This window comes from Ambystoma mexicanum, chromosome 7q (genome assembly GCF_040938575.1).
Source record: "Ambystoma mexicanum isolate Mex_15411 chromosome 7q, UKY_AmexF1_1, whole genome shotgun sequence".
Taxonomy (NCBI): domain Eukaryota; kingdom Metazoa; phylum Chordata; class Amphibia; order Caudata; family Ambystomatidae; genus Ambystoma; species Ambystoma mexicanum.
This window is the reverse complement of record NC_090941.1, coordinates 15,085,813-15,099,869: the sequence shown is the minus strand read 5'-3', so window position 1 is coordinate 15,099,869 and position 14,057 is coordinate 15,085,813. Positions and strand designations below refer to the sequence as shown.

Sequence of the window (14,057 nt, the reverse complement as noted above, 5' to 3'; positions counted from 1 at the left end):
TTTTCCCAGGAGCCTCAATGCTTCTCCCGTCTTAATAACATTACGATGGAACACATACACTCAAAAGGAATTTTCTCTATGAATGTCCCTCTAATGAAGACAGGTGAAGCCAGGCACTTAGCTACGATCATCACAAACACTTGAATCCAACTGAGAAGCAAACTAAGTATGAAAGGTGGAACCCAGATTCACAAAGGGAGCATGGAAAGCCAGGAAATCAAAGGCAAGTTTGAGATGGAGAGCAGGAGAGATGGCGAGCAGCTGAGCAGGGGTTATTGAGAACTAGGCTTCAAAGAACAGGATGCCGAGATGCTACAAGGCTGCAGGTTGAAGCAGGAGAAAGCTGGCAAGGGAGCCGAGCCAAGAAGCCGGAAGAGTTTGTCAAAGGTAGCAGAGAAGCAGGTTAATCTCTCCAAACATTTTGCCAAGAGATTGCTAGTTTCCCTGGGACAGGGAAGCCGCCCAGGAAGATCGGAGGAGCAGGAGAGAAGAGACCCTGAACTTGGATAAAAGATCATGAAAGACACATTGTTAAAGTACAGATGGTGAGTTCAAAGTGATGAGATAGCCCAGTTTGTAATGGCGCAAAGGATTACCAAGTGGCAGGCAAGGTAAGAAGCGAGACGGGTTGAAAGAAAGCTTTGATTGTTTTGAACTGAGATGAAACAAAGTAACAAAGTGGTCATGTGAAATGCTGTATTGTCGAAAATCTCTTTGAAATGCGAAAGTTAAACAAAGTATCACTGACGTGAAAAGCGAGTTGAATAGAGTTCATGGAATTGAAAGCCCACAGACAGATTCTTTACTTTTGACAGACAGACTTCTGGACAATTTTGTCTTCTTTATTGTATTGGTCGAGACTACTTAGGGCAAGTTAGGCATTCTTCAAACCCCATTTATTTGAATAAAGGTTTTCGAAACTTGTATCATTGTGTCTGTCTCTACTTCTGAGCACCATGTCTTTCTCACACTGTGCTATATGCCTACCTGCCTACATGCTGACAGCTCCAGTGATGTAACCTGCTCCAGTTATGTGGCGGAGGTAAGTGCCAGATTGTCTGGAGATTAAGGCCTTTTCATAAAATGATGTAGAGATGGCAGTGTGAGAAAGAGGTTGAACTACTGCAAGTGGCATTGGTGGCATCCATCTGGCATATGCAGCCTTGGTTTATTTCCCACCACCTTGTGGTGGAAAGGATGACTGTACCTACAACCAAGAGCAGCAGGCATGATCATCTGTCCTGGCATTCAGGTGCACAATGTCTACTGTTGTCAAGTTGGGAAGCACGAGAGGGCTGCGTACCTGGTTTCTTGGTCTTTGATCTTGCCGAGGTCGCCAGTCTGGAACCAGTCGAAAGACGAGCTTGTGGCACGAGAGACCAGCCTCTCCGCCACCCAAAACTGATACTGGGTGGAGGATGGGTCGATTCCCAATGTCACGGAAAGCACTCTCCTGATTAACGTGATGAAGGGACTGTGCAAGCACAGACAGGAGAGGCCACAGTCTTGTTGCCGATCACGGGCAAGGATGGAGTCCGATGGAATCAAGTCCAAAAGCATGTGAACTGAAGCGGAGGTCAATGATTCCGGCGTGGCAGATATATTCTTAGTCCACAGGAACGGATGTAGAGGGTAAGGCCGGACACGAATGGAAGGAACCAGGCTGGAACAGGTGACCAAACTGAAGGGGACCGAAAGGTAATCCTAGGGCAGCAATCACAGGGGACCCCGGTAAGTGTATGCTGGCAGACCCAGGGAGATCCAGGTAAAAGTATGTCGGCAGGCCCTGAGTTGAGTCTGGTAAGTTGCTGGCAGAGCCAGGGGAACCCAGGTAGAGTATGCTGCAGGCCCAGGGAGAACCCAGGTAAAGTATGCTGGCAGGCCCAGGGAGAACCCAGGTAAGGTATGCTGGCAGGCCCAGGGAGAACCCGGGTAAGGTATGCTGGCAGGCTCAGGGAGATCCCAGGCAAGGTATGCTGGCAGGCCCAGGGAGATCCCAGGTAAGGTATGCTGGCAGGCCCAGGGAGATCCCAGGTAAGGTATGCTGGCAGGCCCAGGGAGGAACTCAGATGAGTAGCAGGCAGCCCAGAGTGGACTCAGGTAAGTTGCAGGCAGCCCAGGGTGGGCTCAGGTAAGTAGCAGGCAGCCCATGTAGGAATGCTCACAGAACGAAGCAAACCGCGTTGAGACGCGGCTTGCCTTGATCTGCGGCTCCTTTTATGGGTCGCCGGCGCCTGTGAGGCATGAAATGCAAGCCACTTCACCTCCGGGCACCGGCATACTCAAAGCGAGTCCTGGAAGGCAAGCCCTTCCTAGGACTCGAGCCCAGTCCACGGCGCATGCGCGGAAACGAGACAGAGGTCTCCCGCGCATGCGCCGTGGCCCTCCGGCCCCGACACCCAACGCTGTCCCTCTGGCGAGCCCCCAGGCGCGGAAGCGCGGGTAGACTCGCCAGGAGGTGACAGGGAGAGCGGGCGCGGCGGACCCCGGTCTCCAACGTGGCGTGACAACTGTGCTGAATCCGATGGGCTTGTCGCTATTTTCCTGGCAGTGACCTCCGCTCATGTGGCCACGGGACGGCAGCCCCTACACCTGATCCTGACATTGGGGGCAGCTGCATGAGGGAGGATCACATGGGAGGAGATAGCCACTAGGTACATGTCATGGGTTAATTGGATAAGGCACGGTATCACCATTTTCCCATGAGGAAGACCCTTTGATGGCCATCACCTGTGATGAATCCTATGAGTCATCAATAAATCCCAGCCTAAAGTGTCCTCCGATGTGGCCAGGGGAAGGCAGCCGCTACCTAATACTGACACTGAAGGTGGTATTATTTGGAAGGATCACATGGAAAGTGATGGCTGTTGGGGAGACGTGGTGGCCCCATCAGGAGAAACACAGCATTCTTCCCTTTCATGTGAAGAAGACCCTATAATTCCAGAGTTCCTGATGGTATGTTGTCCTTATTCAAATCCCTCCAGTTGTAAACCCTAAAACCCCTTCTTGTCAAACATCCTAGATAGAACACCATTCACTCCTCATATATACATAACACCCATAAAATACATTTAACATCTCCTGTTTCAGATGGTTATTTTTAAACAAAGATGTAAAGCAACATAACTTTAAAAAGTTTAAAATTCCTTTGGACTCCAACTCCCACAAAGCCTCTAGTACTGAGACGAGGAAGAGGAGGAATGATTCGATGTGGATTGAAGGAAACAGCACGTTAAATGTGCAGACTAGTTGTCATACTAACAATCAGCTGTGCGGGACATTTAAACTTGAGGAACACCAGCAATTAAAGAGAGGAGAGTAGAGCTGCAGAAGTGTAACGAACAGCAGAAGCAGACGCACAAAGACAAGTTGTGCTGGGAGAGCCAAACACTTACAGGCAACTGCCTGGAAGCATGCTTTACCAGAGGAACGGGAGTCAGGTGAATGTGCAGAGGGTGCCGTGGAAGGACCGCTGGAAGGCATACAGCCACTGCGAGGCTGCAGGAGATGCCGTCCTGTGGGGCTGCCTCGGTTCCATCAGCAAGTAGTTGTGAAGCCGATATGAGAACCAAACGAGGGTCTGCATGACAGGGGAAGCCTTCCCAAAGATAGAACTTTGCTGCAGTTACATGTTACACCAGTGAGTCGGGCCAGAGAAGTTGGGGATCCCGGAACGTGCCAGTTACGAACAATTGTATAACTATTTCGAATACTGACCAAATAGATTGGAAAGGCAACGGTTGCACAAATCTCCTTATATGAAATATCAATTTGGGGAAAATTGAAACGAGCATTGCCACAAGCCAAGAGATACTAATGAAGAGGTTAAAAGGCAAAATGTGTACCTGTCTCCTTACATGAAATGTCAATTTGGGGAAATTTGGAGCAAGCATTGCCTGGTGGTTGAGTAGACCAGTGGATCTGTAAGATCCAGAGCAGGCAGGGGAGTATACCAGGTTATCAATAAAGCCTATGAAAGAAAGAGATATAGTGAAAGTGGCCGGAGACCTAAAGAATCAATTGAATGATTCCTGGCTGGGGAGTATACCAGGAAATCATCCTTGCTATCCTCCAAATAGTGTTGTGGGAAAAGACATTTCTACATTGTATGTGGAATCATTATTTGGAAAAAGACACTTTTTTGCCATTCTTAACAAAGCATTTTAGGAAAGAGACATTGTAACTACTCTTAAAGAATCAGGCTTTCAGAAGGACACATGTTATTCTAACTGAAAGTATCCAGGTGAAGGGCACCCCCTTCCTGGGTCCGATAATTATTTGTTGAATGTTAATACTTGATTTACATGCACTTTTTATTAAGTAGAAATCAGAAATATTTATTTTGCACCTTTACTTGTTTATTTAAGTGTGAGGGTCAGATATGTTTTGGACACAGGGATTGTTTAAATAATTTTAATGACAAGACACAGACTGATCTTTAACTTTAGTTTTCTATGTTGAGAAACTCTCTTTAGGATAGGGACAGAAAGTCCTTTAGCAAACCCCTTTAATTTAATAAAATGTCTAATGTTGAAAACATTACAACTTTGTGTCTGTCTCTCATTTCTGACCTCTCACACACCCTGATGACCTATGACCATATATCAGCCCTCCCCCTTAGGAAAGTAAACAGTATTTGTCCCCATATAATTCAGATCAACCTGCCAAATCTTGTCTAAAAAGAGCAAACGGCAATTCTCCTTTTTTGGAACTGAATTGTCATGTGGAATTAGTGAGAATGAGTTTCCAACTGCTAAACATCAGAAACCATCACTGGACTTCATTTCCCAGAACTACCTGAGGACTGAGATGAGGAGGATGAAGGAATTGATGCAGAGCAACAAGCTTAATGAGCGTGCTAGTTGTTGGATGTTGACACATGTATGTGGGACTTTTAAAAATGGTAATCGAAGCAGCAGCTGTGGCAGCTCAGGAGAAGATGTGGCTTCTCCAGCGAAGCCGTACAGAAGTGGGAGGCACAGAGTGGTGTGCAAGGCTGGAGGCACGAGCCAGTGTGCGCAGGCTGAAGGCATGAGCCAGTGTGCAGAAGCTGGAGGTGTGAGTCATTGTGGTGGAGCGAAGGAGCTCACAAACAGATGAGGACAGAACTGTGATGTAAGATAGGTGGGCCGTGGAGATGCTGGGAACCACAAGAGGAACCCCAGTCATCTGGCAGCCAAGAGAAGCAGCGTGGTCTTACTCGGAGCCGAAGAGATGCCAGCCTGCAGGAACGGAGCCGCAAGAGAGGCTGGAGAAACAACAGAGCTGCCCTGACTACTGAGCATGCGGCAGGGGAACGCCATGTGAGCAAGATCGAATACATCACACAGAGCTGGTGAGTCCGCCAGAGCATAGTGGGGACACCGAGGCATTTTGACGACCATGCCAAAGAGATGTAAAAATACAGACAGTGAAAAACTACAATTATTTTTTACATTGAGTGAAAGGGCAGAGTGCCAACCCGAATCCCAGTAAGAAGTTAATATAAATGTGGGGGAAGCTTAAATGAGAACAATAGATACACAAAGCCAAGAGGGGTATATGCTACTTGGTTATAAAGAGGAACTATAGCACATGAGAAAATCCTGGAAAGCATACACCAGCCAATTGAAAATAAAAGAAGGGAAGTCCTGGCAAACATGACCCAGGCAAGAAACCTTGGCAGGAGAGTATACCAGGAAGCTTCAACTATCTAAAAAGTCTGGCAGGAAAGTATACCAGGCAGTTGTGAGTGCAAGAGGGATCCTGGCAGGAGAGTATACCAGGAAGTTGCAAGTATATGAGAAGTGCTGGCAGGAGAGTACACCAGGCAATTGGAAGTGCATGAAGAGTCCGGGCACGGGAGTAAACCAGCAAATTGCAAACCTATGTGAAAGAACAAGACAAGGCAGTGTTTGTTGAGCATAGAAAGAACTTTTGTTGAAGACGAAATAAAAGCTTTATACCTAACAGGATTGTTGTGGGCCAAGAAAGACACAAAGAAGTGTTAGTCCAAAAGACATTCTTACACCATTGCAGAATCCAGGGGAAGAGAAGTCCCCTCTGGAACCGAGATCTTTTAATCCTGGAGAACATTTACTTTGGAGTTTTCTATTTTATTTTTGAACACTTTTTGCATGCATCAGTTGAAAGACATTTCCCTGTTCACTGTATTATTTTATTTGTAATGTGGCTGTCAGGATAGAATGTTTGGACACAAGGGCAATCTTTGATTTCTAACATCCTGACACAGGCAGTTACTTGTTTTCTGGTTGTAGGTAGGGAAAATCCTCTTGGTGCAGGGACAGAGAGCCATTTATCCAACCCAATTCATTTAATAAACGTCTTCAACCAAAAACATGGCCACTTTGTGTCCATTTTTCATTTATGACCCCTCACACTACATTGTGGAGTGGTGAATAGCTGGGGGCTGTTTGGAGACATTGACATCCAGTAGTCTCCGAAGGCTCAACTACGAGCCTCTTGTTTCAACATTCCCTATTCAATTGAGCATGGTCAACATATTGACAAGCTTTCAATACCACAAGAGCTTGATAAACACAGGACATAGGTAATCCAAAGCGGCACAGAGTTCTCTCCACGTTAAAGACTCAGCACCAACCATTAACCAATTTAATCCATCAATCAATGCTGGGCAATGCTCAAAACTAGGTAATAGCAACTTTAAAATTCAAACAAAGCCTTGTGTGAAAACCAACCAATCAGACTATGGGCCTCATCACGAGTTTGGCAGTAACCCTTAAATGTGGCGGTAGCGCTATTACCACCACATTTAAGGGTCCGCCAAATCACGGCTTCGGCTGATTTCCCCCAGCTATTAGCTGGGGGGAAATCTGCCGAAATTTCGCACTCTTACCGCCAGCGGGAAATCCGCCGGCGGTAAGAGCACGAAATTTCCCCATTGAGCCCAATGGGAAATGGGGCATTCCCGAATGTGCTCATTGGGGAATGGGGATTTCCTGTTCCGCCAAACCCGTGATCTGGCGCTAATAGCGCCAGTGGATTTGGCGGTAAGGCAGATAACGCCAGCGCTATTAGCGCCGTCATTACCGCCCAACTTGTGATGAGGCCCTATGTATAGTAAAACAAACGCTACACTGGAAGAACTGCTAAGAAAAGTAACTTTGGCCCCAGCCTTTTAACAGAAGATGGTGCAGGCCAATACAGGAGGAATTTAGACGGGAAGTAAACATGCTTTCATCCACTTCCTGGATACACATGGAGACTACTACCATGGATGAGGTTGGGCAAATTGTATCAGCTGTGCAACAGTTGGTCTAGCAATGGAATAATTGACATTCTACTTGGAGAGCTGGATGGTAGAAAGGATCCAAGGAGAGGACCCACTCACTAACTGGCTCCTCACCGCCACTCTACAAGCACTCCCTTGTGCACCCTCTCCTCAAAAAGCCTTCTGTCGACCCCCCCTGCCCAGCTAACTACCACCTTATCTCCATTAGCCCCTTCCTGGATACACTCTTGGAGAAGCTGGCCATCTAACCAGCTGATCTGCCACACCGAATCTGCTGGTTGTCTCTGCGATCACCAGACTGGCTTCAGAACAGCCTGAGGCATGGAAACTGCACTCCCGAACACCCGTGGTGACTTGCTCTCAAATCTTTATTCCAACTCTCCTTCCGTTCTCATCCTTCTTGACTTTTCCTCTGCATTTGATACGGTCAATTATGCCACTGTTATAAACCAGCTCTGTGATACCCTTGGCATCATGGACCTGGCACTGGACTGGTTCACCTCCTTCCTCTCTGACCGACCATTCCAAGTTCAACTGGGCCATTTTCTCTCCCCCATCAGACTCTCCTCATGCAGTGTCACCCAGGGCTCTATCCTCTTCCCGTGGATATTCATCATCTACCATGCCACTCTTGCTCATTTGATCTCTGCCTTCTCTACTCACTTCCAGTGTAATGCGGATGAAACACTGCAGTCCTTTAAGCTTCCCTCCAGTGCCTCCTTTCTTCTCCTCTGAATCCCAACTGTTTGACAGCTATTCAGGCACAGCGTGCTGCAAACGATATCTTCCATAATGCCACTAAGACTGAGATCCTTCTCATTGGGACCCCAGCTACCTCCTTCCCTCCTACTCTCTGGCCGCCCTCCCTGGCCTCCCTCACCCTCTTGTGAAGAACAATCTTTGACTGCTCTCTCTCCTCACACCACAGACCTTGCTGAGAAGGCCCACTTCCAGCTTCACCTCCTCAGAGGCATTCTCACTTTCCTCACCTGTCTCCAGAGGTCTGGTCCTCTCTAGTCTGGACTACTGCAAAAGATTCATACTCATTCTACCTAAATTACCCCTTTGCCCCCTTCAACTATTCTAGAATAGGCCTGCAAAATGTATCCTTGGCCTCAAGCCTAGGGACTGAGTCTCTACAGCCCTATAATCTCCCCACTGGCTCCCGGTTGCTGCAAGGATCAAATTTAATAGCCTTGCATCATCCACAAGGCTTTGTGAGGCCTGGGACCCCACTACATCAAACTTTCTCTCCCTAAATACCTCCCTGCTAGAGCCCTTTGCTCTTCTAGCTCCAATTCACTGCAGATGAAACATTTTTCCAAGCAGAGAGTGGGGGGGTAGATCTCTCCTTGAGGTGCCTCCTTCTGGAATGGCCTCCAGCCCCTCTCAGACTTTAGCCAGATCTCCTTAAGTTCTGGAAGCTTCTCAAAACCCTCCATTTCTCTTCTCTCTTACCTCTCCCCCTCCCCTGCTAATATCCCCATCTGCTTAATGTTGACTGGATGCCTAGCTCCTTCTGATTCACACAGGGCACCAGGCCCTCTTCGACCAGTCTACCCCAGCACAGGATCTCTCCAGACCCCCCACAGATCTGCACTTGCCCTTTTGGGCTCCCTCCCCTTGCACTAGCCTGGCTGGGCCTGCATACAGCCACTTCCTCGCACTTAGCATGCAGATCTTCCCCTGCACTCTCTGCATTCCCCTGGCACTTGTCCACCTGGCCTCACCGAACCCAGGGCCCCTCTTCCCCTCATTGCTCCTTCCTCCTCAGTATTGCACACTTGCCTGTCCGACCTGCACTTCCTTCCCTCCTTAGCATTAGCGCATTCCGCTTTGACCGGCAGTACCCCTTCCTCCCCACTCCCTGCCCTTCTTGTTACTACACTTGCACGATCCAAATGATGCAAGGCATGGTAGACCGTTTTTTGGTTTTCTTCTTCTGTGTCCCCCTTCCCCTCTTTGTCTTGTGGCACCTTGAAACACCAGTTGCTGTATCGGCGCATTATAAAAACCCAATAAATACATAAAATAAATAACCGTGATAGCAGTGGTAAGGCTTGCAGTGTAGCCTGTTCCTTGAAAATGCTGCAGAGGAAAAACCCTTGGCAAGAGGGAGAGATTGTCATTTGTCTAAGAAATGCACTCACTTAGGGGGGAGAAAGACTCTCGATGAGGGGGGAGAAATATCCATTGAATCACAAGTCATGGAGAGACCGGAGAGAACGCTGAGGGAATACAAAGTTGCGGAGACATGGTAAGAACTGAGAGACACTTGGAAGACTCCTGAAGAAACCTGACAGTTGGATGTGTCAAAGAAAAACTAAAGTCTGTGGGGCGGACTAACAAAGCTATGCTGTTTAGAAGCCCCGTGTAAGGCAAATCCATGAGTACTCCCATGAGGGGACTGCCCAGGAAGGGGTTTGACATAGGTTTCGTTTTTAGAAAGGGGATGGACTTTGCAAGAGTAGGTGAATGAATACATTATTTGAGGGAACGTGACTCCACTTGAAGAACTGTTCTGTTATTGAGTAGGTCTAGCATGGATGCTAAAGGACTAACAGAGGGTAGATTTGAACTGTATGTTTCTCAACTATTTAACATTTGCTAGGGAAAGACTTAAGAGTAGGTTTAACACTTTTATGTTAAATCTGCAGATCCATTCGAGATGCAGAGAGCACCCACAGAGCAACTCTTTAAGGTTATTCGTAGCTTAACAATTGTTTGTTAGGGATTTACCTATTATTTCTAGAATCATCCTTTAACTCAGCTAGGCGTTCATCGAACTTTAGACAATTATGTTGTAAAGCCAAATTAGGGGTGGCTAATAGAAACTCGTGGTACCAGCCCATCTTGTATGGTGTATGGGCCAACTCGTTGGGGCCGTTTTGTTGCATTTCTTAAAGCATTTGTAGGGGGGTGGGGTTAGTTTGTTTTTATTTTGGGGTTTAGGGAAGAAGTGGGAGAGCATTGTTTGGGAGTATGGGGACCTTTCCCCCATGAATATACAGTGATAAATGCAGGGAAATGGCCAGGTTGAGTCAGCCATCTAAGAGTTGTATCTGATTCAAACTTGTTTAGAGCATTGTTTAATTGCTGAAAGTTGCTAATGTCAATCATAAGGAGGACATGATGGTATGCTCTCTGGCATGCTCGCCTGCCTCTCTGCCTGAAGTACCTTGTGGTACTACTCTGGGCAGCCGTTCAGTAAAGGTGAAAGGGAACATCCCACTGGGAATTGACTTTACATGTGAAACAACCAAAATTAGGCATTTTGATGAAATAATACAGAAACTGGTCAATAGACAATATTGCTACAACTTGTTAATGAGCGGTCTCACTTGTTTTCTGTATACAAATAGTTAGGATCACAGGCGTATGGTTGTGTCATTTGTCACATATGGTTTAGTTCTATGGATATTTATGTGATGGGTGTTGGTACTATAAACAGCGTAACTAATTAATTCACTTTTCAATTACATGTTTTGTGTCATTATATCAAACAAGTTAAGCTGGTTTTGGAATCAATTCGATCAGCATGCCTTTATTGGTAATATTCCTGGGTGCACCCCTAGTACTCTTAGTGCAGTTCCCTCTCCGTTGTGCACTATAACTGCACTCCAGAAAATATTCACCCATCCTTAGTTGCCAGATTCTAGTTTGGAGGCTGGGGTTTGTTCAGAAGGTAGAGGACAGCTTAAGTAAAATCCATGCTTGGAAATAGTTGAAAAAAGAGAGATGGAAACACTTGTTTTGCTGTGAGACAGAGCATGCCACCTTAACATCTTAAGTGTGTGAACACATATTGGGTAGAGAAGAACAAAGCCTGAAAATGGGGTGAATATGCTATGAGATATCATCTGGTCCAGCATATCTCTCTGCTCACCAAGTGTGATCAACCCACAGACAAGATATATAGAATGTCTTACATGAAATAAACATGCCCCTCACTTCATTCAATTCCCCTAGAGGAAGCGGTTTAAACTAAAACCTGATATGTTTTTCTTTAAACATTTAAAATTAAGTACTTCTTACAATGGAAGAAATGTGAACAGAGTGCAGTAATGCTAAGTAAGTTTGGCGAACGAAAAAGCCTGTTGGCTCAAGTGCTTACTGTATTCAAATACAAGAAAGTTATATCAGCAAAATAATAATTAAAATAAGTAATTTATATTTACATTGTACCATTATGAAGCTAAATGGACAGAAGAAATAGATTAAAGTCAAGCGCATAACTGCTTGCCCTTATTAAAGAACACATATGTGCTACCTTGAGAGTATCTTCTTTCTTCTGCGGTTTCTGCTTCTCAGACTCATCCAGTAATACCTCTGTGCGATGCATCCAGCTGGTAATATTTGCTACGCTTTGATCGTAAGCTTCCATTTGTTGTTTGTATTCCTGTTTTCAAGAAAATGACAGGGTATTTCTCACAGAAGATAGTCAATATTTTGCAATACACCTCAACGTGACAAATAAAATAAAAGTCTAACATTAGAATATTGAGAATGCCCAATGTTAATGTTAAATATAAATCTGTATCCTAATTGCATTGTTAAATGATATTTAACAAGGTAATTACATTCCTAATCAATAGATGGATAGTTCCCATAACAAAGAAGATGGCAATTGATTAATATTATTAATGGAGTAAGTTACACTACAGAAGCAGCATGAAGTTGACACAATTTCATTTAGGATATATCAACCCATATATCAAGTTTCCCTTTCCTGTTAGCAATGTCCAAACAAGAGGACAGCAACACATAAGGCTAATGTGGCATTTCCCTGTCTCAAATGCATATGCCTAGTACTAGGCAGAATCCGGTGCAGTTCCATTAGGGAGCACTACAAAAGATGAGGACTACAGGTGAGAGCAAGAAATTCCCTTTGGTATCAGTCTGTACCACAAAGATTTAGTTGGTAGCTGTGGCTGAGCAGTCAGACTTATCTCAAGAGGGAGATGAGCAGTATTCAGGGTTTACACAATAGGGCTTCAGCACTTTGGAACAAGGAAACACTGGCCAAAGCTTGGTATTAAAAAGGAATATATATTTATTTTATACACTACTAATAAAACACATTTATCCCAATTCTTAAGGAAGTTAAATTCAGTCAAAGAAAGTATACACAACTCCCTAGTTAAATTGTAGACAAGTTTGAGCAAGAGTGAAAACTGAGCAAAATGGCACAGTGAAAACCGAACGGCACTCTAGCAATTTCTTACAAGGGAGGGAAAACACAAGTCATATAGAAATATCTTCTTATAGCCCTCAGCAACACTTCCCAGGAGTTTGTGAACCAGTTTTAGGCAAGGCAGTACATCAGTATAGCAAATACTTAAATGAAAACCGAGCAAAATGGCACTTCACAAGGTTTAAAATTGGGAAGGAAGGGGTGGTTATAAGAAGTAGATGCACCAACACAGTTCTAGTTGAGAAGCAATCTAGTGACGGCAGTTCTAACAAATTTAGCCAGATTCAGTAGGCCTGTGCCAGAGTCAGTGGTACAGGGCAAGGGCCCAGGAGCAAAATGTTCTTGTAGCTGCAGTCAAGTCTTTGGTTAACGATTTTGAAAAGGTGGATGCAAAAGGTGAAAGACAATATTAAGAGAGGGGGCGGCCAACCCAACTGGTAGATAAAGGATTTAAAACACCTTTAACTCTACCATGCAGAAAGGGCGGCCTGGCGGAACAATGTACCTTTAAACTTAAGAAGTGGCTCCTGCGGTGGGGGTTGTTCCTGGTAGTTCCTGCAGTTCGGGGGATCCAGCAGAGGAAGAGAGGCTCTCGTCGTGGAGGAAGGTTCAAGTTACTGCACTACCCAGGGATGAAACCAGCCGTGGTGCTGCCCGACAAATAAAAGGTATGCTCCTTTAAATCGTGGTCCTGGTGGATGGGTGCCTGGCTATCTGGACTCCGAGTACAGGGTCCTGGCGATTCAACCAAAGCAGGTCCGGGAAGGCGATTGGCAAACTGGTTGGCCCCATCAGCTCAAGGGAAGAAGGCTCTTACGGATGAAGATCTTCTCTCGTTGTGTGGAGAAAAGTGGTGAGACACTGCAGCAGAGCTTCACCAGTAGTTCAGTTGTTGCAGATGTCTTTGGCTTCTCTCCTCTTCAGCTTCTTAGTTCCAGTGGAGACTTCTTGCTCTTCCAGTCCTCAGGACCCTGCTTTTATGCAAAAAGAGCCCCATTCATACAGCCTAGCTGTCACTCACACAGTGGAGTGGTCATCTTGGCGGGAGACCCTCCAGCCTATCAGGATAGAGTGTGACATGGGTTGCTGAGGCAACCCTGTCCAGGGATCCAACTCCCCTCCCACACAATGGACCCACCCCAGACTCAGTGGCGCTGAAAATAGGGCTTCTTGGCAGAAGCCCGCCAAAAGGACGAACAAAGGATCCCTGACCTGGGTTAGGAGTTTAGAGAAAGACACGAGAAAGAAGTTATATTAAAGCTCTGACAAATAAAACCTGCTGGAGTAAAGTTAATATTAAAATACACCAGCGGTATGTTAGAGGCTGTCAGAAAAGGTGGTAGCCTCGAACAATGGGAAAATCCCATAGGGAAATATTTGTGGTTGAATATTTACGGTAGTAACCACTGCCACCAACCAGAAACTTTTGAGAGAGGGACTGTACGGTACCCTCTCGAAAATGAACATAAGGGAAAAACTATTAACCCTTCTCAGTACCTCCATAGTAAGATGGGTTGTACTGGTTTAGTTCACAACAATTGACTAGTAAAGTCAATGGGGGCTTTACATTCCCTGGGAGACAGTAGTCAGTCCCAGGATATGGAGTCTATG

General features: G+C 45.8%; 1 protein-coding gene across 9 annotated transcripts in view; it reads right to left on the bottom strand.

Annotated features, from left to right (window-relative positions):
• DMD (dystrophin) overlaps positions 1 to 14,057 on the bottom strand; it is a 7,616,828-nt gene that overhangs the window by 4,527,820 nt on the left and 3,074,951 nt on the right. For all 9 annotated transcript variants that reach the window (XM_069639082.1, XM_069639084.1, XM_069639079.1 and 6 more), the window contains one exon: positions 11,523 to 11,651. In XM_069639082.1, the coding sequence (XP_069495183.1) occupies positions 11,523 to 11,651 (129 nt within the window). The remainder of the gene's footprint in view (positions 1 to 11,522; positions 11,652 to 14,057) is intronic.